This window comes from Pongo abelii, chromosome X, assembly GCF_028885655.2.
Source record: "Pongo abelii isolate AG06213 chromosome X, NHGRI_mPonAbe1-v2.0_pri, whole genome shotgun sequence".
In the NCBI taxonomy this organism is placed as follows: Eukaryota; Metazoa; Chordata; class Mammalia; order Primates; family Hominidae; genus Pongo; species Pongo abelii.
This window is the reverse complement of record NC_072008.2, coordinates 97,869,020-97,896,906: the sequence shown is the minus strand read 5'-3', so window position 1 is coordinate 97,896,906 and position 27,887 is coordinate 97,869,020. Positions and strand designations below refer to the sequence as shown.

At 36.8% G+C, this 27,887-nt stretch overlaps 2 protein-coding genes across 7 annotated transcripts in view; both read right to left on the bottom strand.

The window, feature by feature from the left end:
* PCDH11X (protocadherin 11 X-linked) overlaps positions 1-27,887 on the bottom strand; it is an 837,711-nt gene that overhangs the window by 340,693 nt on the left and 469,131 nt on the right. For 4 of the 6 annotated variants that reach the window (XM_054544818.1, XM_009235031.3, XM_054544822.1 and 1 more), the window contains one exon: positions 20,033-20,062. The exons of the other annotated variants lie outside the window; for them this stretch is intronic. In XM_054544818.1, the coding sequence (XP_054400793.1) occupies positions 20,033-20,062 (30 nt within the window). The remainder of the gene's footprint in view (positions 1-20,032; positions 20,063-27,887) is intronic. 6 annotated transcript variants of the gene reach the window in all.
* Positions 3,705-4,969, bottom strand: LOC100452705 (hsc70-interacting protein-like). The gene has a single exon (XM_054544824.1). The coding sequence runs from the start codon at positions 4,952-4,954 to the stop codon at positions 3,746-3,748; it is 1,209 nt and encodes a 402-aa protein (XP_054400799.1). The 5' UTR covers positions 4,955-4,969; the 3' UTR covers positions 3,705-3,745.

Below are 27,887 nucleotides of genomic sequence, written 5' to 3'. Positions count from 1 at the left end.
CATGGACACCTATGTAACAAACCTGCACATTCTGCACATGTATCCCAAAACTTAAAGTAAAACACAATAAAATAAAATATAAAATAAATAAGAGAAAAGAAGCACTATTTTCACATTCTATTTTGTACTGACAGTCAATTCCAACAACCAACCACTAGTTTGGCACCCATGGTCTTAAAGTCATGTAAATACAGTGTATTGAATCATACTATTACTACCATTAATAATAATGATAATATATAAACTTTGCATGGCACTGATATGTTCCAGGCACTGTTTAAATCATTTTTAGATACATGAACTTATTTAATATTCACTTACTTAAAACTTACAGTAACCCAGTGAGATAAGTATGATTATTATTCCCATTTTACAAACTGGAGAAAGACTTCTTTTTATCATTTAAAATACTTTCATGTTTGTAGATGTGAGATCATTTTAGGAGAACCTATATTTATAGATTATAACTCCTTCTTGCTATATAATTCCATTCCAGATTTTCAGTTGTAGCTACTTTGTTCTTTTTCCACCTTTCAGTAGCATTTAATAAGTAAACTAAATCCTTGAAGAGATAATCTCCAAAATTGGAACTAGTAAGACCATTTAGTAGAACTTACTTCATCTAGTCATCAATTCAAAAATATGAAAGCCCGTTTAATCTAGAATTAAATAAGTGGTCTCTTTGAAGGAAGAGAACTGAATTGTATTTATTTGATTTTTCTTTTGTTTATTTTATTTTATTTTATTTTATTTTCACATTCTTTGTACTATATCTGCTTGCTTTTCTTTTCCTTTTATTTTATTTTATTTTTTTTACTTTTTGAATTTTATTTAAAACCTTAAGAGGACCAATGCTTAACTTCTCACTTTATTTTTCAAAATGTCAGCTGGACTTTCTGTTAACCTTTAATACCCCTAAATTAAAAGATGATTCTAAATCTTCTGTGAAATGCTGGAATATTTGTATGCACCAACATTAAATAATTTTTTACTGGGATCACTGATGAGAAGCAAAGCAAAAATTACGTAGGCGTGATAAAGCTGTGATGGCTTTATCTTTAGCCATGATGATCTTTTGTTGGGAACAGGCCCCCAAATCTGGCCATAAACTGGCCCCAAAACTGGCCATAAAAAAAATCTCTACAGCACTGTGACATGTTCGTGATGGCCATGATGCCCATGCTGAAGGTTATGGGTTTACCAGAATGAGGGTAAGAAACACCTAGCCCACTCAGGGCAGAAAACCGCTTAAAGGCGTTCCTAAACCACAAACACTAGCATGAGTGATCTGTGCCTTAAGGACATGTTCCTGCAGCAGATAACTAGCCAGAGCCCATTCCTTTGTTTCGGCCCATCCCTTTGTTTCCCATTAATCTATAATCGGTAGAAACAATGCTTATCACTGGCTCGCTGTCAACAAATATGTGGGTAAATCTCTGTTCCTGGCTGTCAGCCCCCTGATTTCCCACTCCACAGTCTATATTTCTGTGTGTGTGTCTTTAACTCCTCTAGCACCACTGGGTTAGGGTCTCCATGACCGAGCTGGTCTCGGCAATCTTTAATTAATGGCTATTCCTTATATATGCACAGAATAATAAATAATTTGTCAATATGTTTCCTTGTTTTCAGTTTTAGTTCCCTGACAAAATTCAAACCTAAAGCACATATGTTATTACACACACAGATTGACTTACTACTTTTATAAAAATATTCTACAGGCTGGGCGCAGTGGCTTACGCCTGTAATCCCAGCACTTTGGGAGGCCGAAGCGGGCGGATCACCTGAGGTCAGGAGTTCGCGACCAGCCTGACCAACATGGAGAAACCCCGTCTCTACTAAAACTACAAAATTTGCCGGGCGTGGCGGTGGGGGCCTGTAATCCCAGCTACTCAGGAGGCTGAGGCAGGAGAATCGCTTGAACCCTGGAGGCGGAGGTTGCAGTGAGCTGAGATCGCGCCATTGCACTCCAGCCTGGGCAACAAGAGTGAAACTCCGTCTCAAAAGAAAAAAAAAAATTCTACAGTCTAACAGAAAATCCATACTCTATAATAATGTGGGACTAGTATCATAGATTTTGCCAGCACATCTGCATCATATTGCCTGCTAATATCATAGCAACAATAATAACAATAATAAACTGGGCACTGAATAAAAGTCATTTTTCATTACAATAAAAAGCATCTGTGCTTGTGTCTTCATTGCAATATCAGTATAGATTGCATGTATTCCATCTGCAGTGATTAGGAGGCAAAAACAGAGGGAAAAAGTGGAAAAAAGTGCTTTTAATGTCTATGGGCTTCCAGATGCCACAGTCCACTAACTACACAAATTGTTTCTAAGCAGTTTGGCATATCTTATCAAGTCCTTCAGATTAAATTTAAAATGCAGTCCCATATGGGAAAATATAATGTTTTATGTACTAGACCCTAGAGTTCCAGCTTATTTTTAGATGCTTCTGCAAAAAAGCCGTTGAGAGTTGATGCCAGATTTTCCCCCAAATAAAATCTATATATTACATTAGAAAATATTCTGTTCAAACATAAAAATAAACTGTGATTTGTAGGCAGTAGAAATATTTTTGTACACAAACAATTTTAGCTTTCTTAAAAGCTTCTAAAAAGAAAAGTAGGCTTGCCTCGCAGCAAAAATTGTTCTCATCCTGCGTTTTCTGGCAGTCATTAGGGTACCAATATGGAAGAGGGTCAGTAATATCAATTTCCCTCTTTCTCAGAACTATCTTAAATCCTGCTGATTAACAGTAGATTAAAATATATTGTTTTATTTTTTAGTCTAGTAAAATATAAAGGAAGAAACTTTACAGCAGGTATAAACACGATTTGTTTTTATTAAAATATTTAAAGCAAATAGTAATTTATAATGTCTAATAACTGGACACAGTCCCACACACATTCTATTCTATGCATGTTGCTTTGAATTTTTTATCTTTGTAATAATGCAATTAGGAAGCAGAACTTTAGAACTAGCAGGAATAAATATGAACCATTATAGTGATTAACATTAATGACTAAGTTTCTCCAAAGTGTAGTAAAGAATGATGAGAATATTTTATATTGGTCACTAAATTTACATACGTAGGTTGATTCATGTTGGCAGTGATTGGCTACATTGACTATCAATAGAACTCTAAATAGAATTCACAGGTGCTGTCTTAATTTGAATTTTATTAGGAAAAATTAGCTATAACAATCAGTTTATAAGGCAAGTTCAGTTTGTAATTGTATAAAATCTGAAATTGTGAACACGCTAAAAGAAACCTGGATAATTTTGTCAACTAAGAAAAAAGGAAGCTTGTACAAAATGAGAACTTTTTTTTTTTATGTTTGCCTCGCACTAATAACTTTTATTTCACTCAGAGCAGTAATGTTCCATACATAAGTATATTCCCTGCCCAATAATTCAAAGAAAAAAAATCCAAAATGATTAGTAAAGAAAAATACAAGAATTAACAAACCCTTTAAATTTATTTTAAATATTTTGAAGATTTAAAAAGTGTTTAAAGTTTGTAATTCCTAGTAGGAAAACATTATCTGAATGAATACCCTAATGGCAAACCACTGTAAAATGCTTCAGTTGCATTTGGGGGAGAGGGGTAGGGATTATCTTCAAAGCACCCCAGCTCTCTTGATGAGAAAGTCAGAGGTACACTGGTTTGTATTATTGCGACATCCATAAGGTGATCTAGGTTGCTTTTCCTTCAGCAAGGGCTTTATTTATCAGAAGGGCATTACGCTTGACCTCCAAATTTGGCTGACAATTTACTGATGAGATTCATAACCTTTGGGTTGCTCTGGTATTTTGACATATTTGCTGGGTTCTGAGCCACATCCTGGAAAGCCACCATAACTTCTGGATCCTGCATGGCTGCAAGAACCTCTGGATCACTAAGAATTTTATTGAGTCCAGGCATTCCGGCCATTCCAGGCATGCCCCCTCCCATTCCAGGCATTCCTCCGGGAAAATTACCAGGCATTCCCCCAGGAAAGCCACCTGGAAAAGAGCCATACTGAGCTCCTGACTGTTGTCTGGCTTCTTCCTCCCTCGGGGCTCTCTCATGCTCTTCTTGAGCCTTCTTAACTCGTTCTATTCTGTCTTTGATCTCTCGCTCTTCATGTTTTCGCTCATACTTTCTCCGATGTTCTGCAGTTTTCTGTGCCCTAGGTTGAACTTCTTTCAGCATTGCACTAGCATCTTCATCATAATCCAATTTACAGGCAAGGGCAAGATCATGGGCTGCTTCTTCCCAGTGGCCTAGAAGTCTGTGTGCTTTCCCCCGCCAGTTGTAAGGCAGAGCTGAATCAGGATTTATTTCAATGGCTCTGTCACTGTCTCGGATGGCAGCATTTGGCTTCTGTAATTTGATGAAGGCACTGGCCCTCTTGGCATACAAAATGGCCAAGCGAGGATTCAGCTTGATGGCATCTGTGAATAAGTCAATGGCTTTCTGGAGTTCACCATCATTTAGGGCTTCAATAGCAGCCACTTTTTTATCATTTGCCTGATCCATCATCTCCTCCGTTATCTCTGCATTTTCATCTCCCATTTCTTGAGGAGCATGAGTGTCTGGTTCAATCACACCTTCTTTATCAATTTCTAGATCACTTTCCTCACTTGACGGTTCGTCTGCCTTTAAGTCTTCCTCCACCTTCTTACTATCAGGTTTTTCTTCCTTGGTATTTTCTTCTGATTTAGCTTTCTTTGTAGCAGGTGGTACTTTACCTCCCATGCTCTCCACCCACTCCCTCAGGAAGCGCATTTCCTCGGTGTGCAGAACGCTCGGATCCTGCTTACACATTTTCACAAAGGCCCGAAGCTCGTTCACTTTGCGGGGGTCCATGGTAGGGAAGTGGTGGGCGAAACTGGGGGGCTGCGGCCCGGTTCCAGGCCCAGGCGCTGGCTCGGCGTGACCGCCCAAAATGAGAACTTTTAAGTCCATTAATGAACATTGTTTAAAGTTCATTAAGAAAAAATAAAGGACAGTAAAGTAAGAGAAATTTGTCTACCTTCATTCCATACTGAATTTCATGTAAGAAAAAATTTAATCTAATGAGTCCAAGATATACACCTCAAGTAAAAATAATTTCTATGAGCCTCTATAGCTAGTGAAAAGTGAATGAATGGAATAAATATGCTTAGACACACTGGACATTTTATGTGATAACAATTTATGTGGCACTATACGCAAAATTGTCCATCAGATCATGAAAAATGCTAATCCCTTGGTGTTAGAAAATCATACGATTTGTAGAACTCGATGTGGAATTATGGAGAAAATCAGACATTAGAAACCTAAACATCGTTGTAAGTAGCAAAAATAAAATGAAATAAAGCCCTCACTAAATCACTGACTCATCAATATTAGGCATAAAATGAAAGCTGGATTAAAAGAAAACCTTCCATTGTGATAGGGCAAAGGCATCCATAGATGTTCAGTGCATTCTGCTTTAATTACACTGCAACACTGTACACTCAAATGGCTACAGACTTAGAAGCAATATTAAAGGAAGATCACTTCTATAAAAACTCAAAGTAAATCCTTATTAACATAGCCTTTCTTACCAACAGGAAAGAAAGGAGCAAGCAAATTAATAATTTTTTCTGTACAACCCAATACAGCATAACTTGAGTGATCTATTCAGTTTAAAATATCTGTTTTTATATGGTACTAAGTATCGCCATAGGTGTTGCTAAAATGATTAATCCTAATTGGAATTATCATGTAGTGATCTGGAAATGTTTATTGCTTTATCTTGATTCTGTCAATTTAATTTTTTTTGCTTAAGAGATCTGGCTCTAGAATTATATTAAGGCTTCAAATCCCAGCTTCACATACTTCTTGGCACATGACATGAGCTCAATAAATTTGAGCAATAATAGATCTATAGATAGATAGAGAGACAGATGTTTCCATGACTCTGATTTTTCTAATATCAAGAAGCTATGACTAATTTTGTGTGTCTTTTTAAATTTTGTGAAATAGTGCCACAACTTTAGCATTATAGGAAATAACATTCAATGTCTCCTAATAATGAAAAACGATAGCAATCTGCCCATAGCTTCCCAGCAGAATTACTGGAACTAATATACTCTAGGGAAGATTTCATTCTAGTTATTCACCATGGTCAAAGTTTGTTTGTTGGTAGTGAAGTTGTGTTGACTTGATAACAATATTGAACTGCTATCTACTAAACCGTCTAGCTCATAAATATCCAGCACTGACCTAAAAAGCATAAATGCTATTTTATTTTAGCATAATTCATTGCAAAGAGCTTAACATAGCATATCATTTTATTATAGTTGTGGCATACTGTTCTTAACTTTCTTAACTTCATCATACATACAATATTCTACCCTCAATGTCAGATAGCTGAGCAATATAGGCTTTGCAATGAACTGAATCGTTTTATCTTTCAGTCCTGCAAAATATATTAAATTCTATAACTTAAAATTCTACATCTTTTTCAAAGATTGAACTAGGGTATTATTTTTGGAAGACATTAACTATGTGAGGGTTAAAATCCTGTAGGTTTTGTATTTTTTATCCATTTTTAAGAAAGAATTTTTAAGATGAACACTATAAAACTTGAACTTCAAAGTCAAAAATAAATATCTAACTTAGTCATTTATTAGCTATTTTTACAGATAATTATTTTCTAGACAGCTCCTGTGGAATTAAATAACTCCAAAACTTTATTTTATAAATAACTCCAAAACTTTATTTTAGAACTTCTTATTCCCCCACTCCCTTTTCTCTCCTTCCCCTTATTTTCACTCTTTTGCTTTTCCTCCTTCTCCTCCTCCCTCCTCTGCTCCCCTTCTTGTTTTTCTCATCTTTCTCATTCTCCTTTATCTTCCTCATTTTCCTCATAGTAATTCAGGTCTAAAAAGTTTAAGTGACTTGAATAATGTCTATACCTGAATGTATATGTCACAACTTACCTTAGAATAAGGTCTAAATCTCAACGTATATCTCAGTCCCTGAGAAACAGTGGGCCTTCCATAAAAGTTTGTTGAATGAATGAATTTTTTTCATATACCATAACGTGTCTTAGAGACAGCAGAGTAGTTCTTATTCTGCTACCAAATTAGTCTAAGAAGAGAATGAAGCCATTGTACAGAATCTACATGAGCTGAAAATATGAGACTATTAGTATGTCAACATCCACAATTCACTTGTCCTCAGTTTGGACTCTAATTGAAAGAAGCCGTGTGACAAGGAAGTCATAAAACCCAGTTTCTGGAGATTACAGCTCCATACTTCATAGTTTAGGACTCTTAAGTTTAATTGATCTTAATTCTTTCTATACATTATACATCACTAAACCACATTGCTATCTGTTCTTGTTTCATACTGACTAGTTCTATTAATCATATTTCCAGATCCAACTTAGTAAAGATAATCCACATTACATACCCTAATCATGGCGGCTGCCTGGGAATGCTTTTAGTTTCCTTTTTAACTGGCAATTTTTCCCCAGTGCATGTATATGAACACACATAAATTAAAGTCAGGTAGAAGTAGAGATGCAACTTTCTGAATGCTTGCCTTTATGAAAACAGTAGTTGTCTGTGTATGTTTCCCGGTGTACTCTTGTGTATGTATGCATGTGTATGTGTGTTTATCAGAAGGACAAATCTGAAATCTAGAATCAGAAAAATGATTCAATATGACCTTTGGTTCAGAAATGAAGAGGGGGTTAAGTTGCTGTGGAGATAAGTAGCAGGATGATGATGCCCAGAAAAGTGCTGAGAGGATGTTAGTCAGTTTAGTTCAATGATTGCAGTTCACAAAGGGCTCTCATTCACTTATCACCACTCAAGTACCATCACCACCACTAAAAGACTTAAGATTCAGCTAGTTGGAACACAGATGCTTCTGCTTAGAATACTGTAGAGGGAACTCATTTTGAACTTTACCATATACTTTAGCAGTTCCTTGATTCATTTGCTGAAAACAATGTTTATTTTTCCTATCTCACTGATTTATTTTGGCATTGATATTAGACTAGATTTCAAGTTTTCCCCACATTTACTACTGTAAATGGTAAAGTTTTCTCCTCAGTTTACTAATGTCAATTTTTTTTAAAAAATTATATTTGATTAATTACATTATGCTTCAAAGGATTTGTTTGTTCAAAGTAACTCAATTGTTTCCTCATTTTCTACCTAGTTTTTATTTAGTTCTACAGCATTGCATGTTCGTGTCTCATTTAATTTGGGACATAATTCTCCAGTTTAACTGAATGTGAAAGATTCAGAACTGGACAATAAAGTATACTCATATGTCAGTTAACGACAGAGATATATTCTATTATTTATTTATTTGAGATGGAGCCTCACTCTATTGCCCAGGCTGGAGTTCAGTGGCACAATCTTGGCTCACTGCAACCTCCGCCACAGCCTCCTGAGTAGCTGGGATTACAGATGCGCATCACCACGCCCGGCTAATTTTTGTATTTTAGTAGAGACAGGGTTGCACCATGTTGGTCAGGCTGGTCTCAAACTCCTGACCTCATGACTCACCCACCTCGGCTTCCCAAAGTGTAAGGATTACAGGCGTGAGCCACCGCTCCTGGCTGACAATGGAGATACATTCTAAGAAATGCATCATTAGGCAATGTCTTCATTGTGCAAAAATCATAGAGTATACTTACACAAACTGAAATGATGTAGCCTACTACACACCTAGACCGTGTATGTCTGCATGTGTGCTTTTGTACGTGTATGCATGTGTATGTGTATATGGTATAGTCTATTGCTTTTAGTCTGCAAACCTATACAGCATGTTAGCATGTTTCTGTACTGAATACTGCACATAATTGTAACACAATGGTAACTATTTGTGTATCTAAACATACCTAAAAATAGAAAAGGTACAGTAAAAATACAATATTATAATCTTATGGGACAACTCATTGTATATGTGGTCCATCATTGACCAAAACTCATTATGTGGCACATGACTGTATAGGAGAAATTTACCTAATCAAAGTAACAATGGCTTTTTATTTGTTATCCTAAATCTATAAGATCTGCAGTTAATTAAGTTGAAATGTCAATATTTTGGACCTTTAAAAACGTGAAAAATATGCTGGGCAAGAACCATTCATATATTGCCAAATATGTACCAACTAATACATAGGCCAAGTAATATATTGCCAAGTAAAAGTTAAATATATTGGCAAGTAAAAGTTAATAGGAGCTTTTGTTTAAGAAGTTTAACATTATGGTTTCTGCCCAACCAACTTTATATAAGTATTACAAAGATAATAACTTATCAATAACAATGATACAAAACTATTCCGGAGTTATGCAGCAAACAATTCCCAGAAATCACCTTTATTACAAAATACGAAACAGATCGGAGACAGTTCCTTTAATGCTAGAGATTTACAAAATTGCATTCAATGCTGACTATGGAAAATACTAAGGGCAGTATTTGTGATTTGCTCCACTACACATTTATTTTCAGGAAATAAATAAAGAGGGTAACCTGTCTTGTTAGTAAAGAGATGCATCGTTTGAAGCATTATGCACTTCAGGAAGAAAGCCCAATTCTTAAATCAATGTTTAAAGTATATTTGGACGACAATAGGTTTTATTCATGAATAGTAAAACAAGCTGTTAAAGTGTATCTGATAAATATACCAGGCTAAAAGGAATCAAATATAATGGGAAGGAGAATGTTATTGGAACAGAATAAAAATGCAATGGCTTATATGACTGACAAAAGCTAAAAAGAGGCTGGGCATGGTGGCTCATGTCTGTAATCCCAGCAGTTTGGGAGGCCGAGGAGGGCGGATCACCTGAGGTCGGGAGTTCGAGACCAGCCTGACCAACACGGAGAAACCCTGTCTCTACTAAAAATACAAAATTAGCCAGGCGTGGTGGCACATGCCTGTAATCCCAGCTACTCGGAAGGCTAAGGCAGGAGACTCGCTTGAACCCAGGAGGCGGAGGTTGCAGTGACCTGAGATCGCACCATTGCACTCCAGCCTTAACAACAAGAGTGAAACTCTTATCTCAAAAAAAAAAAAAAAACTAAAAAGAGACCACCAGAACATAAATACATAAATGCTCCAAAACACAAGCATAAACAAGAAAGTAATACATCTAAAACAAAGGTTAGTGAATTTATGGAAGCCCTTACCCCTAAATGAGTAAGCCAGATGGAGAATCTAAGTATACATAAGTGGAATTTAGTTTTATTCAAGAAGGATATTCTATAGTAGGTTATTATAGGAAATTAAGCTAATTGTATCAAATGGAATTTTTAGTTTACAACCTCTTTTTCTTTCTAGACAATGCGGTCCTTGAATGTCAAAGTGCTACCTCAATTCCTTTGGATACCTTCATCACCAAGCACTGGGTTTGACACATAGAAACCATTCCACATATGTTTGTTAAATAAATGACAACACGTATTCATTAAACATTTACTAGGTTTCAAGTGGTTTGTTGGACAAAAGCTACAGGAACCTATAAGACTTGTTGAATTATTAATTCTCCATATCCCAACATTAGACTGCAGAATTTACCACTTTAATGTCTCTAATTTAAAGCATAAAAATTAATTCTGGAAATTTCTTTTAAGCAATAAAAAACAATTCAAATAAATGAGGAAGATTAGTTTGACAGTGATCCTCAAGGAATGAGCTAGGCAATTGACTAGTATATTTAAAATCCTTTGGTAAAATGCCACCTGATAATTAATTGTCAGAGGCTTCCCTGTGAGATCCCTGTGAGTTAAGTAGGAGACTTGTCCAGCTTAAATATTAAATGTATAATGAGGAACAAATACATGAGAAGTAAATGAACACAAGAAAATATGCCAAAAATAATATATCTAACTTAGGGGTTACAAAATATGAGATTTATAAATCAGAGTTCTTTTTCATAAATGGCTCAATATCTGACACAGCAACCCCAGCTAACTTTACTGGAGAAACACATGTTCAGAAGAAAATTTCTTAACTTTCCAATATAAATGCCCTTGATAAAAAAGGCAGACATCTAAGTCACTACTACTGAGGACTCCATTTATATTTTATGTTGAGATACTTTTCTATCCACTTTTACATCCAGATACTTTGTCATAAAAACAGAAAAGATACTGAATCAATACCATCATGTATTGTCAAATTTCATCCGCCTCCATGAGTCTGATCTCCTGATACCATTTCTCTGGACATTAATAAATACTTGTTCTAGTCTTTAAATCATAATGCTTAAGGGACATATATGAAATAAATTGTCTTTAGGATAATAAAGAGTTCTTCATGCTTGAAAGGCTAAATTAAAATTCTAGTACTTTAATTACTATAACGCTTACACAATTATGGATATAAAAATATTATGGAAAGCCAGCATCATTGCAAAAGAGCATGGTGATGAGGTTCAGGATATTCCACGCCAAAATATGACTGTAAGAGACAAGAATATTGAAGCAGGAAAATAGGATCTGGAATCAGGGAACGTAAGTCTGATTCACACTTCATCTATGACAGGAAATATTTTCTCCATAGGGAGTAGGCCAAGTAAATGACTTTATAACTTACTTCATCCTCTCCATTTACATAGGGCATGCCCCAAGTAACTAATGGGGTTCTCTTGGGGGTACTTAAACCCCTCCAAAAATCTGTAATGGGAACTTTGAGCCCCTATGCTTAGGCCCACTCCCACATTATGGAGTGTACTTTCATTTTCACTAAACCCCTTCATCCCTTTCTTGCTTTGTTTGTGCCTTTTTTGCAGTTCTTTGTTCAAGATGCCAAGAACCTGAACATCCTGCACCGTTAACAATACGTTACCTCAAAATACGCCTCATTGACACAAAGATTTCTTTAGAGCTGTCATTTTGAGGAACTGCAGACAGAAGAATTTCTGAGAAGTTACCCTTTTGTAAAAGAAATTTACAGCTGTAAAGGAAATCTCCATTTGTAAGGGTGTTCCCTCCCTGCACCAGGAAGAAAAAAAGAACTGAATTACTGGAGATTCTTAATCAATGAAGAAGGCATTGACTTAAATCTGCACAACAAACATTACCTTTGTTTCATGGTGTTTTTTCTAGCTATCGTATCTTAACTGCGCCTTTCCCCACACCCTTCTTTCTTTCCTTCAGAGAATCGTGGTAGTTAAGCCTGAAGTTTAAGACAACTCTTTGAGATCTACTCTAGGGATTTACTCATTTCTCTGGATTATCTTCTGGGAATGGAAAATAAAAACATGGGACCCCAATTCACTATGCCAAAAGGAAAAAATTAATCTCAAAGCTGAGTCGTGCAAGAAACTGACTTTCCTTTTGTTCCTAAGCAGATAGCTACAGATAAAAGGTTAAATAGCTCCATAGGTAGCTACTCCATGTTCACCTTATCTTAGGTAAACTGCTGATTTACTGAGTTTGAGAATAATACATAATTGACTATTCCCCTACTTGTTCCTTTTGCTTACAACATGTGGATTCCATAATGTGACCGTACCCTCTCTCTTTCCCCTCCAGCCAGTTCTTCCTCTTTAAATATCAAAGCCTTCAAAATCATCTTTGGAGAAAAGCACAGACCTCCCTCCTAGGCATGTCCTTCACATTGGCAAAGTAAACTTCTAAATTGATTGAGGTCTGTTTCAGATACTTTCTGGTTTACAAATTGGTGACCAATGAAGGGAACTCTGAGTGGAGGGCTGATATGTTAAGAACGTCCTGTGGTTTGGCCGGGCACGGTTGGCTCACGCCTGTAATCCCAGCACTTTGGGAGGCTGAGGAGGGCAGATCACTTGAGGTCAGGAGTTCGAGGCCAGCTTGGCCAACATGATAACACCCCGTCTCTACTAAAAATACAAACAAACAAAAAAAAAAAAAAAAAAATTAGCCGGGCTTGGTGGTGGGCGCCTGTAATCCCAGCTACTTGGAACAGGAGGCTGAGGCAAGAGAATCACTCAAACCTGGGAGGCAGAGGTTTCAGTGAGCTGAGATGGCACCATTGAACTCCAGCCAGGGGACAGAGCAAGTCTCAAAAAAAAAAAAAAGAAAAAAAAAAGAAGCTAGGAACTGAAAGATACAGAAGGAATATGTACTTAATGAACATGAAGTTATAATCTAGGTGTGAACAGTATATTTATGTATACAAACGAGTAAAACAGATCACAGAAGGTTTTATGGAAGAAAAATTTCCAGAAAAATCGAGAGAAAAGCAGTGGTTAAAATATCAAATGTAACAGAAAGTTTGGATGTAGGAAGTAGAAAATCTTCTCCAAATTATAAAAGGGTTCTACTTTAATCAGGAGGGAAATGTAATTAATTATAGCAAGGAATATGTGGTGAGAAAATGTAGTTAATAGGGGGGAGATGAGCCCCTCAATTTAGTAGTGAATTACATCAATATCTAGCAAGGGTAGCTGACTTAAGGGGAGGCCTTTTTATTTTATATTTTTTTTTATTGACAAATGACTTTTACATATTTTTAAATATAAAAGGGCAGTGGCATTTAGGAAGGGACTAAAGAGCTAGATATTTCAAGATTTCAGAGGGAATAAATGAGAGGCTAGAAAGGAACTCAGAAATATATTGAGGTTACAAAAATTGTTTCTATCTTAGGATAGTAGGATTTAAAGTAATCTGCTGGTAATTCAGGGCTGGAAATTATGAAAGAAATTTGAAAATAGTTGAAAAGGTTTGGAAAGTCATTCAAAGCATGGGATAGAAAGGTAATGAGAGGAGAATAAAAACATTTCAGAACAATAGCTAGATCCCAACTGAAACTTAGTACTATTAATGTGTAGTGAGCTAAATCTTCAGTATAATTTTTTGGGTTTTTTTCGTTTTTTTACCTAAATGTGCTCAGTGGCTATGAAGAATACATTCTACAAGGGTAATCTACAGTTGGAGACTGGCACTCCAAACAGAGAAACCAAGGATAACAATGATGAGACAGAATGATAAATATAACCAGGAAGGAATTTTATCAAGTGGGTAAAATAGAGAGGGACTGAGTAATTGGAGAACCTACTGAATGGAAAGCTCAAGTTAACCAGACAGGATAATATAAAGCAGTTAATAAACTTGTGATCTTAAAAAGGGAGGACTATGCTCAAAATTATGGAGACCTTGAAATCATATGAATATAAGATCCAGGGAATGCACAGATATACATATAAGAACCACAGAATTGAGAAATGTAGTATACAAAGATGTAAAACAAAACTGATATTCACCTGTGGTGATGGCTACATTAACAGTTGTAACACTGAATGCCAGGTTGTATTTTTAGTAGAGACGAGGTTGGCCAGACTGATCTTATCGGCCACTGTGCCTGGCCGATAAGTGTAAGTCTTGAACAAGCATGAAACTAGCATAGATGGAGAATCCCAAAAGATCAAAGTGTCCTTTACCTTATCTGACATTTTTTGCCACTGATCAAATTTTCAGTCATTACCATTGAGTTAAATAAATAATCTATTCCAAAGCAAGAAGCTGTTAAGACCCCACGAAAGGCTTCACAGTGTACCTGCAGTACAATGTCCCTAGAAGAGCATATCTATAGAACACATGTAGGATGAAGGGAAATTAGTTTCCTTAGGTGGTAATGCTAAATTAGAGCTCTTAGTGTGATTTAATTTTTCATAATACTAATAACACCCAGCCTGGCCAACATGGTGAAACCCTGTCTCTACTAAAAAATACAAAAAATTTTTGGGTGTGGTGGCACATATCTGTAATCCCAGCTACTCGGGAGGCTGAGACAGGAGAATTGCTTGAACCTGGGAGGCAGAGGTTGCAGTGAGCTGGGATCACACCACTCTACTCTAGCTTGGTGACAGAGTGAGATTCTGTCTTTAAAAAAAAAACAAAACATACTAATAACACTAAACTGAATGTTTAATAAGGAAAACTGGCAAAAGAAACAGAAGAAATAGCATTTATAATCATGCAGATTTAGCTTCATGCATTTGCTAGATCATAATAGTCCAAAAAGTAATATAGGAAAATAATCCTTCTCTAAAATAAGACATGAAAATATATCTCTTCAGAAACATACCATTAGAATTTGTTTTATTTAGATAACTGAAAAAATCTCAATGTTACTGCTACGGTTTGAATATGTCTCCCAAATTTTATGTGTTAGAAATGTAATCCCCAAATTCACACATTGATGGAAGGTGGGGCCTTTGGGGGGCCATTAGAATTAGATAAAGTCATTAGGGTAGGGCCCCCTTGATGGGATTAGTAGCTTTATAAGTACAAGAGACACCTAAGCTGATACACACACTCTTGCCTTCACACCATGTGATGCCTTCCACCATGTTATGATGCAACAAGAAGGTCCTTAGCAGATGCTGGTACCTTGATATTGGACTTCCCAGCCTCCAGAACTGTAAGAAATACATTTCTTATTTTATAAATTATACAGTCTGTGGTATTCTGTGATAGCAACAGAAAATGAACTAAGATAGTGCCATTCTGCATTCAAAATTCTAAATTATGCTTTGAGGAGAATTTCTGAAGCAGGAACCTCCAAACACGTCTGCATTGTTGTACAAAACAGCAAATGAAGAAATACCTTGGAGACACCAGCAAAATGGGTATTTTAATATATGTTGGATCAAACATTTTCATTGCTCCCCTCATCTTCATGTAGCCTTGGAGCAAATGATTGCACAAATGTCAGTAGTCTGGCCAATGACAGAGAATGGCTTTTACTTGCTTTGCTGCTATAGCTACTCTTTCTATTATGCATTATGCGAGTCTAAAAGAATCTGCTTTTTAATTTACCTCAGGCAGATATAAAGAAATCAGAAATACACTCCTCGGAGAATCTCAGTCAGTTCTGTTTCTGCCATATTCAGTTTAGCACTTTAGTGAACATTCTCTTTAACAAGCCTGGCCATTTGTGCAAACCCTAAGGGCAATTTAGTCTCAGGCTAAGCCAAAGTGGGAAGTGATCTTGAAAAAAATGTCTACATGGAAATGTTCAGGTTAATGCTAAATAAGGGAAAGCTGGTAGATTGAATAAAAAGACCAGTTTGTATTCATATGAGGAAATTTTAAAAACTATTAACCAGATTCAAAAAACTGTAATTCCTTTTTTAGTTGAAAATAAGTAGGCCGGGTACAGTGGCTCACACCTGTAATCCCAGTACTTTGGGAGGCCGAGGTGGGCAGATCACTGGAGGTCAGGAGTTCGAGACCAGCCTGGCCAACATGGTGAAACCTCGTCTCTATTAAAAATACAAAAATTAGCCAGGCGTGGTGGCAGGCGCCTGTAATCCCAGCTAATCAGGAGGCTGAGGCAGGAGAATCTCTTGAACCCGGGAAGTAGAGGTTGCAGTGAGCCGAGATCATGCCATTGCACTCCAGCCTGGGGTCAAGAGCAAGACTTCGTCTCAAAAAAAGAAAAAGAAAATAAGTATTGCTTACACTATTCAATCACAAGTGGCCATGTGTTGAAATTTGTTTTTCCTCCTGATTAGTAATTAGCCACATGGATACCAACTGGTTAAAGAATGAATGAACTATGACATGTGGCATTTGCTTCTTTTCTGCTGTGAATGCCACTAGCTTATCTGTGAAATATAACATAATCTTTTAAAAGGGGGTAGAAAAAGTGTCTATCTTTGTAACTTAAACCTCTGATTTGAAATCTAAATATAGGTCCTATTTGGTGAGTACTTTGAAGTCATTTACACTTAAATCTAGAGAAATCATTGAGAAATTATCTTCTTCTTTGATATTTTAGACTCTAAAAGATAAAGAATTCATCTAGATACTTCATTCTTAGCTAAGATAAAGTGTTGCCTTACTTTTTTACAAATGCAAGAACCTTATACTTTCCCATACTCTGAATTAAACTGAACATAAAAGCCATATTTTATAATTCATAAAAAGACTAAAAAGGTGAAGTTCAGGAGTTCAAGATATTAATTTAACTTTTTATAGAAACATTTGCAATAAATCCCTAGTTAATGAATATTCTGACACTTAATATATTTAAAGTTTATAACTTCTTGAATTTAATATCCAAAATACCCTTCAAAAGGTATACATAAATGCAATGAACCAAAAATAAAGGACACCAGAGCACAGACCTAATCTCCATAGTATACATTAACCATATTATATTAGGCAATGTATGGAATGTATATAGACTAGTAAAAATGAGTTAATGATGGGTCTGTAGCATTATTGTAGTTGACAGAAGTAACTTTTTAAAAATTCTATTCCAGAAACATCTTTAGCACCTTTATAATGTTAAATATATTAAATGTTACTTCTAAAACACAATGAAAACACTTATTGTAATATAAAGGAAGTATTTGTTTTACGATTCCAAGTTGTTATCTTTTTAAAGAGAGAACTTCTGGAGACTGATTGCCTGAGTTCAAGCCCTGGCTCTTCTACTTGTGAGCTCTGTAACCTTAGGCAATCCACTTAAGCTCGATGTATCACCATTCCTCATCTGTAAAATAGCCTACAGGATTATTGTGAAGATTAACTGTGTATATATATGTGTATACACATTCCTAATTATATGTATGCATACCTATATACATACACACATATATGTATATGTATACACACATGCACAAACATAGAGTGCTTGGAACAGAGTAAGCAGATTTGTATGTTATTTTTTTATTATGCTTACTTTATTTTTAAAAAGCTAGTGAAAAAATAATAAACTTCACAGTTGCCCATTTTTTACTCTCTGCTTTGTTTTAACCCAAATTTTGTCAGGTTTTTCGCCTTCCCACAGGCCCCTGAGCTTGGCTTGACACCAAACCTGAGCAACCACTAAAAAAAGTGGAATATGTCCCAATCATTAGCTTCTCAGGAAATCAGATGACAACAGACACTTTTCAGTCCACTCTCTTGTTGGTCCAGCTTCCTCTTTAAAGATTCTGCTTATTGGTCAGGTGCGGTGGCTCACACACATAATCCCAGCACTTTGGGAGGCTGGGGTGGGAGAAATAGTTGAGCCCGGGAGTTCAAAGCTGCAGTGAGCTGTGATCCATGGTGCCATTGCACTCCAGCCTGATCAACAGAGAGAGACCCCATCCCCTACCTCCAAAAAAGATTCTGCTTATCTCTGCTTGCTTACCCTTCTTGACCTTATAAAGAAAATCCTTTTCTGTTGAATTTTGAGATCCTTGCAGATTTTTAAAGTCATAACCTTCTCCCTATTGCAATATTCTTTCTTCTGAACAAAGTCTCTCTCTATGTCTGTCCAGATTTGTTTTATTTGACAAAAAAAAAAAAAAAAAAAAATTGTCCTTCACTAAGAACCTCTTTTTCCATTGGTCCTTATGTTGATTATTTACATGTTGAAGTGTTTTATGTTGAAATGTCATGACTTAGGAGTTTCCTGACCTGGAACATAGGTTCTTCCCAGAGTTCTATATGCAGGAGCCTAACTTGTAAAACAAAGACATGTCCTTATTTATATTCACTAAGCTAGAAAAATATTTCCAACATTCCTCTTCTTCAAAATTTCAATGTCAAACTAACTGAGCCACAAGTTCATTTCCAAATTCACCAGAATGGTTAAGAATGTTAGAACACAAAATCCCCAAATCTGTAGACCTTCTCTCTCTTTCATTCTCTCTCTCTCTCTAAATACACACATAATATAATATAAATACCTGTTTTATACACATACACACACACACACACACACACACACACACATATAGTCACACCGTACATAGTAGCAGCCAGTGACATTTTACTACCCTTCCTTCCCTCCTTTTAACTGGAGATCTTGTCTATGAACTTTTGTCTTCTGGGAGGAGCTGACTTTCAAAACTTCATCACTCCAAGGCCACAGTGATACTCAGTATGATTCAGAGAGGCAACTGAAAGCACTCCAAAAGATATATTGATTTACAACTCTCTGATGCTGTTATTTTAGTTTATCTCTCAAACATTAATGAAAATCCCTTTTGGCATTGTATTCAAACTCCATTTTCCATTAATTCTCACACTTGATAAAGACATCCAAGGTGAACAGATTACTTTCCGGCATAGCTTAGACAACTCTCTGGCAAGTGCTTTTTCAAACACAAAGTTTGGTTTCTTAAGCTAGAATAAGATAATTCATCTTTAAGATTATATATATTTAACCTAGCAACAGCAAAGATAAGATTCTGGTGCCTAATATGGATAGCATTTAAGGCTTACTGAATTTAATATCCAAAACGTCCTCCGTCAGAAATTTGAGGGAAATTCATTTCTTTAAACCTCAAAACATAATAAGAAACTAAGGCATAAATGCTAGGAAAGAAATGTTAATAAACAACTGGAAAACTTTATTTTTAGTGGTAGTGCAGTTTAACTACTGAAGTTATTTAACAATATGTATGAGATAGTTTATTTGTTTAACAATAGAAACACAAATTTTTCTAGAAGACTGGACTGTTCACATACATTAGGTTGGTGCAAATGTAATTGTGGTTTTTATAATAATTTTTAATGGCAAAAACCACAATTACTTTTGCACCAGCCTATACTTGAGCAGAACCTAAAATTTTCGCATTGAAGGATGACATTCCAAAACCCAGTTTCTCTGAGATCATCATTTTGCCTATTAACCATGTTTAGTTATATAATTATTCTCTGTGACCCTATCAACTATCATGATTTATATTCACTAACTTTCTGCTGTCACTGTTAAAATGTGAATTGACACTAAAATTGTTCCTTTTTTTATTGCTAGCATTTATCATAAAATAACTGTATTATCAGAACATTCACAAAGTGAAGCTGTCAACAGTATGTTGTTTTGGCATAGTGGGAAAAGAAAGTATTGGGGGAAAATAAAATAAAATGAGACTCGAAATTGTTTCCAGAACTGTGTGATACAAAATGTGAAAAGAGCTCAGCTTGACTCTCTTTTAAAGTAGAACCATAACATATGTTATCCTAAGTACTTACAGTTTTAACTCCATGGACTAACTACTGTAGCTTCACACAGTATAAACACAACATTTCAAAATCAATTTTCTTTGAAATTTGCAGTCTTACCTTTCCTGCCACTTTCCCTTCGGATTTCCGCTGATTTAGGATAAAATGGAGGCAAGGGAAGCAAAGGAAAATAAAACAAAAACAAAAATCAGCTCAAATTTGGTTACTGCAAATACATTTTTTTTTTTTTTTGAAAAAAAAGCATGTCAACATTCCCAGTGCAATGGTACACAGCTTTGTTTTTCTGCTGAAACTACTTTCATCTCCTACATTCTTCAGTGATTTGAGTAAAGGGATATAACAGCATTGTAAATCTTGTGCAAAAATATGAAGAGCCACATACAAAATTTCAATTGGCGTAAAAAATATATGCTTAGCTCACTTATGCATTAACCAAGAAAAGGCATCCTTCCAATTAGATATTCTGTTATGATGTCACTTATTTTCTATCCATTTTTAAATGAATGGGCCTTTATTTCAAGCATAAACACATTTTTTAATTGAAACGAGAAAAACTAGGATCATTGAAAATTAATGATTTGGGGGTAAACATAAGAAATGTTTATATAGCATTGGGATATTATTGCTGAATTTTAAATCAATAGTTTCTGTTGTTCATGGGGCATCTTAAATCAACTCTGTTCAACTAAATCCTTTTTAGTATCATCATGGAAGTCATTCTTTTCATTTTATTTAAGACTTTGTTTTCTCCCTCAACCACTTTCAGGAGACAGGTTAAGTTACTTTTTAAGATACCAGAAACATATAGACAATTTGTCCTTTTGGATTCATCCTCCTTTGTAGAGGATTAAATTACTGAATTAAAAGTGAATCCAATGTCAACATTTCTAGCTAATGATGCTTCCAAAAGTCTGTTCTCCGCAATCTTTAATTCCCTGTTCTTTTTACAGTTATGTAAAAGTTCCTTATAGAGTCTTCTTGAATACAAAGAATCACAGAAAATTGTCAAGAGAGTAGGCTTGAATCTGAAATAAGGGTAAATACTAAGGGAAATAGAGTCAACATAGTAAGAGGATGTGTGCTTTCTCTATTTTTTTTTTTTATCGAGTGGTTTATTCCCAGACCAAGAAAGTATATTTTTTTTCTGCCATTTTAACATAACTTGAGTTTACAAAATTGAAATTGAGGTAAGCATTCAGATATAGGCACAAACCTATTATCCAAGAAAATAAAGTATGCTTCTTGTCCTTCCACTTCGAGTGTTTATTGTTAGCCCAAGATATTCTTATCATCTCTCTGCATCAATTAAATTCAACCATCAGTGGCTCAATGATAGAATTTAATTTTCTGTGAAGGCATAGCCTGAGGATAATGCCTTGAGTAATCTCTTCCAAGAAAGTGTCCTTGGATTTTTCTGTCTTTAAACAATCACTATTTATATCTCTCCTTATTATGAATGACACACTTAAATAACAGATAAAAATTTTTAACTTTCCAAAAGAAATAATCTCAAGGACTATAACATCACCAAAACTTTAACCATATCTAAGAATATAACATTAAAAAATTAATTTTCTGTTTTACAGAAACACAAAGGATCTTTTTGTTAGTTTCATTAGAAATTACTTTCACAATCACAATAGATTAATGTTAGATATTTCACCACTTATCACAAAGGAATTCAAAAGCATTAAAATTTTTGGTGAGCAAAGTGAAAATCTAAAAATGTGAAACACATCTATCTTGGTAAATTATTTCATGAATTATTGAAAAGTTAATGACTTAACCAACATTTAAGCTAAGGAAGAAGTTGGGGTGAGCATTTCCTTTCCTTATCATTTTACTGAAAAAGAACAACCCCAGAATGTGTTTATTTCCCTAAATTGTATATTTTCATTAACAGAATTGCTTATGCTGTGCTACTTTTGCCCTTGTTTGAGAATTTCTATTGAGAAAAGCCTAAAATAGATAATGTGGGAAATATTAAAACGATAGTCTTTGCACTTATCCACACCACACAGACACAACACAATCTGTCAAATGAGTAGCTTCTAGTGCATGCCTACTAAACAAGCATTAGCATGAAAAGAAAGTACAGAAATATATTGGCAAGCAGGCAAGTAGCTTGGTAAATTGATACCCGATTTGATTATTAAAACACTAAAAAAAAAATCAATGCTGGAAGGGGAGAAAACATGATGAAAAGCAACTCCTGTTTTAATAGAGATGGATTTTTATACTCTTATTTATAAACTGGCCCTGAACAGGCAACATTGCATTAACAAAATAATTGCCCATATTAAATTATATATAGTGAGGAGTGGGAGAAAAGTTAATGCATCTGAATGTCTATTGGCTCAGTTTTTGCACAATATACATTAGTCATGTTGTGTCATATGTTCTTATTTACCTCCTGGTGTGAATAAATTCTAACACTTACCACCAATAGGTGAATATTTCCCTTACTGCATCTAAATTTCTAGATTGACAGAGCTATTGAATGCAACTAATGAAAAAGAGGGACAGAATGTAATGTCCAAATTAAGTAATGAGAGAGTGGAGGCAGAGAAAGATGGTGAAATAGAAAGTTCCACTGATAGTTGCCCCAACAAGGAAAACAATTTAACAACTGTCTACACAGAAAAAACACCTTCATGAGAACCAAAAATCAGGTGAGCCCTCATAATACCTAGTTTTAACTATGTATCCCTGAAAGAGGCATTGCAACGATAGAAAAAAACAGTCCTGAATCACTGACGCTACCGTTCCCCAACCCCAGGCAGAGGAGGCATGATGCAGAGAGCATCGCCGGGTGCTGGGGGAGGGAGAACATAGCAATTGTGAGGCACCGAACTCAGTGCTGTTTTGTTAAAAAAGAAAGGAAAACCAGAAAAAACTCAGCCGACATCCTCCCACAGAGGGAGCATTTAAACCAGCCCTAGCCAGAGGGGAATTACCAATCCTAGGGGTACAAACTTGAGTTCCTGCAAACATGGCCACCTATGGCTACAGCACTCTGTGTCTTCAAGTAAACTTGAAAGGCAGTCTAAGCCATAAGGACTGCAACTCTTAGGTGAGTCCTAGTGCTGAATTAGGCCCAGAGACAGTGGGCTGAGGGGCACACAACCTACTGAGACACAAGCTGGGGAGGATAAAGGAGGGCTGGCATCACTGATCCCCTAGCCCCAGGCTGCACAGCTCATGGCTCCAAAGGAAACCACTTCCACTTGAGGAGAGAAGAGGGAAGAACGGGGAGGACTTTGTCTTGCATCTTGGAAACTAGTTCAGACAGAGGAAGACACAGCAATTGTCACAGCTGTGGGGTACCCGTTCCAGGCCCTAACTCCCCAGCAATATTTCTAGACACACCTTAGGAAATAAGAGTATATGCTGCCTTGAAGGAAAGGACCCAATCCTGGCAGCATTTATCACCTGCTAACTGAAGAGCCCTTGGGCCCTGAATAACCAGCAGTGATACCCAGGTACTACATCAAGGGCCTTGGATGAGATGCTGACACTTGCTGGCTTCCAGTGAGACTCAGAGCATTACCAGCTGTGACAGATAAAAGGTGATATGGTTTGGATCTGTGTCCTCACCAAAATCTCATGATGAATTGTAATCCCCATTATTGGAGGTGGAGCCTGATGGGAAGTGATTGGATCATGGAAATGGCGTTCTTGTGAATGGTTTAGCACTGTCCTCTCAGTGCAGTTCTCATGATAGTGAGTGAGTTATCATGAGATCTGGTTCTTTTAAAACTGTGTAGCAACTTCCCTCTCTCTCAGTTCTTCTCCAACCATGTAAAGTGCCGCTACCCCTTTGCCTTCCACCATGATTTTAAGTTTCCTGAGGCTTCCTGAGAAGCAGTAGCCACTAAGCTTCCTATACAGCTTTCATAACTGTAAGCCAGTTAAACCTTTTTTCTTTATAAATTACCCAGTCTCCGATATTTATTTATAGGAATGCAAGAATGGACTCATGCAGAAAATGGGTACGAGGAGTGGGGCATTGTTACAAAGATACCTGAAAATGTTGAAGCAGCTTTGGAATTTGGTAACAGGCAGAGGTTGGAAGAGTGTGGAGGGCTCAGCAGAAGAAAGGAAGATGAGGAAAAATTTGGAAATTCATAGAGACTTGTTAAATTGTTGTGACCAAATTACTGATGGTGATATGGACACAGATAGCCAAGCTGATGAGGTCTCAGAGATGAGGTGCTTATTGGGATCTGGAGCAAAGGTAACCTTTATTATGCACTAGCAAAGAACCTGGCAGCATTGTGCCTGTGCCCTAATGATCTGTGGAACTTTGAATTTGAGAGTGATGATTTAGCGTATTTGGGGGAAGAGATTTCTAAGCAGCAAAGCATTCAAGATGTTGCCTTGCTGCTTCTAACAGCCTATGTGAGCAAATAAATGATGTAAAACTGAAACTTATATTTTAAAAGGAAGCAGAGCATAAAACTTTGGAAAATTTGCAGCCTGGCCATGTGGAAGAAGAGAAAAAAAAAAGCTCAATTTTCAGGGGAGGAATTTAAGCTGGTGGTAGAAATTTGCATAACTAGGCTGGGTGTGGTGGCTCACGCCTGTAATCCCAGTACTTTGGGAGGCTGAGGCGGGTGGATCACGAGGTCAGGAGATTGAGATCATCCTGGCTAACACGGTGAAACCCCGTCTCCACTAAAAATACAAAAAATTCTCTGGGCGTGGTGGCGGGCACCTGTAGTCCCAGCTACTCGGGAGGCTGAGGCAGGAGAATGGCGTGAGCCCGGGAGGTGGAGCATGTAGTGAGCCAAGATTGAGCCACTGCACTCCAGGCTAGGCAACAGAGCAAGACTCCGTCTCAAAAAAAAAAAAAAAGAAAGAAATTTGCATAACTAAAAGGAAGCCAAGTGCTGATAGCCAAGACAATGAGGAAATCAACTCAAAGGCATTTCAGACATCTTCACGGTAGCTCCTCCCATTACAGGCCCAGAGGTCTAGGAGAACAGAATGGTTTAGTGGGCTGTGCTAAGGACCCTGCTGCACTACACAGCCTCAGGAGACTGCTCCCTGAATCCCAGTCTCTCCTGTTCCAGACATAGCTAAATGGGGCACAGGATGTTGCTTCAGAGAGTCCAAAACATAAACCTTCATGGTTTCCACATGGAGGTAAGCCTGCAGGTACACTGAGTGCAAAAGTTGAGACTTGAGAGCCACTGCCTAGAATTTTAGAGGGCGTATGGAAAAGCTTGGATTTCCAGGCAGAAGCCTGCTCCAGGGGTGGAGCTCTCATGGAGAACCTCCATACACAGTCCCCTCTGGGGCACTGCTTAGTGGAACTGTAAGAAGAAAGCCATGATCCTCCACACTCCACAATGGTAGATCCACCAACAGCTTGCACCCTGTGCCTGGAAAAGCCACAGGCACTCAATACCAGTCCATGAGAGCAGCCTCAGGGGCTGAACCCTGCAAAGCCACAGGGGCAGATCTGCCCAAGGCTTTGGGAGCCCACCCTTTGCACCAGTATTTCCTGGATGTGAGATATGGAGCCAAAGGAGATTATTTTGGAGCTTTAAAATTTAATAACTGCTCTGCTGTATTTGGGACTTGCATGGGGTCTGTAGCCCCTTTCTTTTGGCCAATTTCTTCCTTTTTGAATGACAGTATTTATCCAATGTCTGTAAGACCATTGTATCTTGGAAGTAACTAACTTGTTTTTTATTTTACAGGGTCATAGACAGAAGGGACTAGCCTAGTCTCAGATGAGACTTTGGACTTTGGATTTTTGAGTTAATGTTGGAATGAATTAAGACACTGGGGGACTGTTGGGAAGCATGATTTTATTTTGAAATGTTAGAAAGACATGAGATGTTGGGGAGGCCAGGGGCAGAATGATATGGTTTTGATCAGTGCCCCCACTCAAATCTCATGTCTAAATGTAATCCCCAATGTTGGATGTGAGGGCTGATGGGAGATGACTGGATCATGGGGGTAGAGTTCTCATGAATTATTTAGCACCATCCTCTTGGTGCTACTCTCAAGATAGTGAGTTATCAGGAGATATGGCTGTTATAAAAGTCTGTAGTAGCTCCTTTCTCCCTTGCTCCTTTTCTGGCCATGTGAAGTGCTGCTCCCCCTTTGCCTTCCACCATGATTGTAGGTTTCCTAAGGCCTCCCTAGAAGCAGAAGCTGCTATGCTTTCTGTACAATTGGCAGAACCATGAGCCAATTTAACCTCTTTCCTTACAAATTACCCAGTCTCAGAAACTTCTTTATAGCATTGCAGGAATGGACTAATACACATGCTGAAATTCCTTCTGCTTGAAAAAAGCAGAAAGAAACGGAAAAAAAAGGAATGAGATCATGTCCTTTTCAGGGACATGGATGGAGCTGGAAGCCATTATCCTCAGCAAAGTAATGCAGAAGCAGAAAACCAAATACCACATGTTCTCACTTATAAGTGGGAGCTGAATGATGAGAACACATAAACACAGGGTGGAACAACACACATGGGGGTCTTTCAAAGGGTTGGGGGTGGGAGGAGGAAGAGTATCAAGAAGAATAGCTAATGGATGCTGAACTTACTATTTAGGTAATGAGATGATCTGTGCAGCAAACCACCATGGCACACATTTACCCATGTAACAAACCTGCATATCCTGGACATGCACCCTTGAGCTTAAAATAAAAGTTGGGGAAAAAAAGGAAAGAAAGATCATTCATTATCACCAAGTGGGATTTATTCTAGGGATGCAAGGATGGTTCAATGTACACAAACCAATCAATGTGACACATTGTATCAACAGAATGATAGACAAAAACCATATGATCATTTCAATTGATGCTGAAAACACAGATGATAAAATTCAGCATCATTGCATGATAAAAACCCTTTAACTGGGTATAGTAGGACCATACCTCAACATAATAAAAGCCATATATGACAGACTCACAAGTAGTATCATACTTAATAAGAAAAAAACTGAAAGCCTTTTCTCTAAGATCTGGAACACAACAAGGATGCCAATTTTCACCACTGTTATTCAACATAGTATTGGAAGTCCTAGCTAGAGCAATCAGACAAGAGAAAGAAATAAAGGGGAACCAAATTGGAGTGGAAATAGTCACATTAACCTTGTTTGCAGATCATGTGATCTTATATATGGAAAACCTAGACTCCACAAGAAAATTATTGAACTGATAATTAAATTCAGTAAAGTTGCAGGATTCAAAATGAACATACAAAAATCAGTAGCATTTCTATATGCCAACAGAGAATGATCTGAGAAAGAGATAAAAGAATGTAATCCCATTTACAATAGCCACACATAAAAATAAAAATCCAAAAATTAACTTAACTGAAGAAGTGAAAGATCTCCATAATGAAAGCTATAAAACACTACTAAAAGAAATTGAAGAGGACACCAAAAATTAGAAAAATATTCCATGTTCATGGATTGGAAAAAACAATATTGTTAAAATATCTATACTATTCACAGCAGTCTACAGATTCAATGCAATCCCTATCAAAATATCAATGACATTCTTCACAGAAAGAGAAAAAACAATTCTAAAATTTATATGGAACCACAAAAGACCCAGAATAGCCAAAGCCATCCTAAGCTAAAAGAACAAAACTGGAGGAATTATATTACCTGACTTCAATTTATGCTACTGAGCTGTAGTGACCAAAACAGCATGATACTGGCATAAAAAGAGACACATAAGCCAATGGAACAGAACAGAGAACCCAGAAACAAATCCGCATACCTACAATGAACTCATTTTTGACAAAGTTGGCAAGGACAAATACTGGGGAAAAAACAGTCTCTTCAATAAATGGTGCTGGGAAAGCTACATATCCGTATGTAGAAGAGTGAGATCAAGGAAAGTTCTATTACCCAAGAGTATTGCTTTTGTGCAGTCTCTCTGCAAAATACTCCTTCTTTATCCTGTCTCCAGGTTTACAACTATT

Excerpts from the sequence above, each read along its gene's own strand:
- LOC100452705 (XM_054544824.1), bottom strand. The coding sequence starts at position 4,954 with ATGGACTTAAAAGTTCTCATTTTGGGCGGTCACGCCGAGCCAGCGCCT.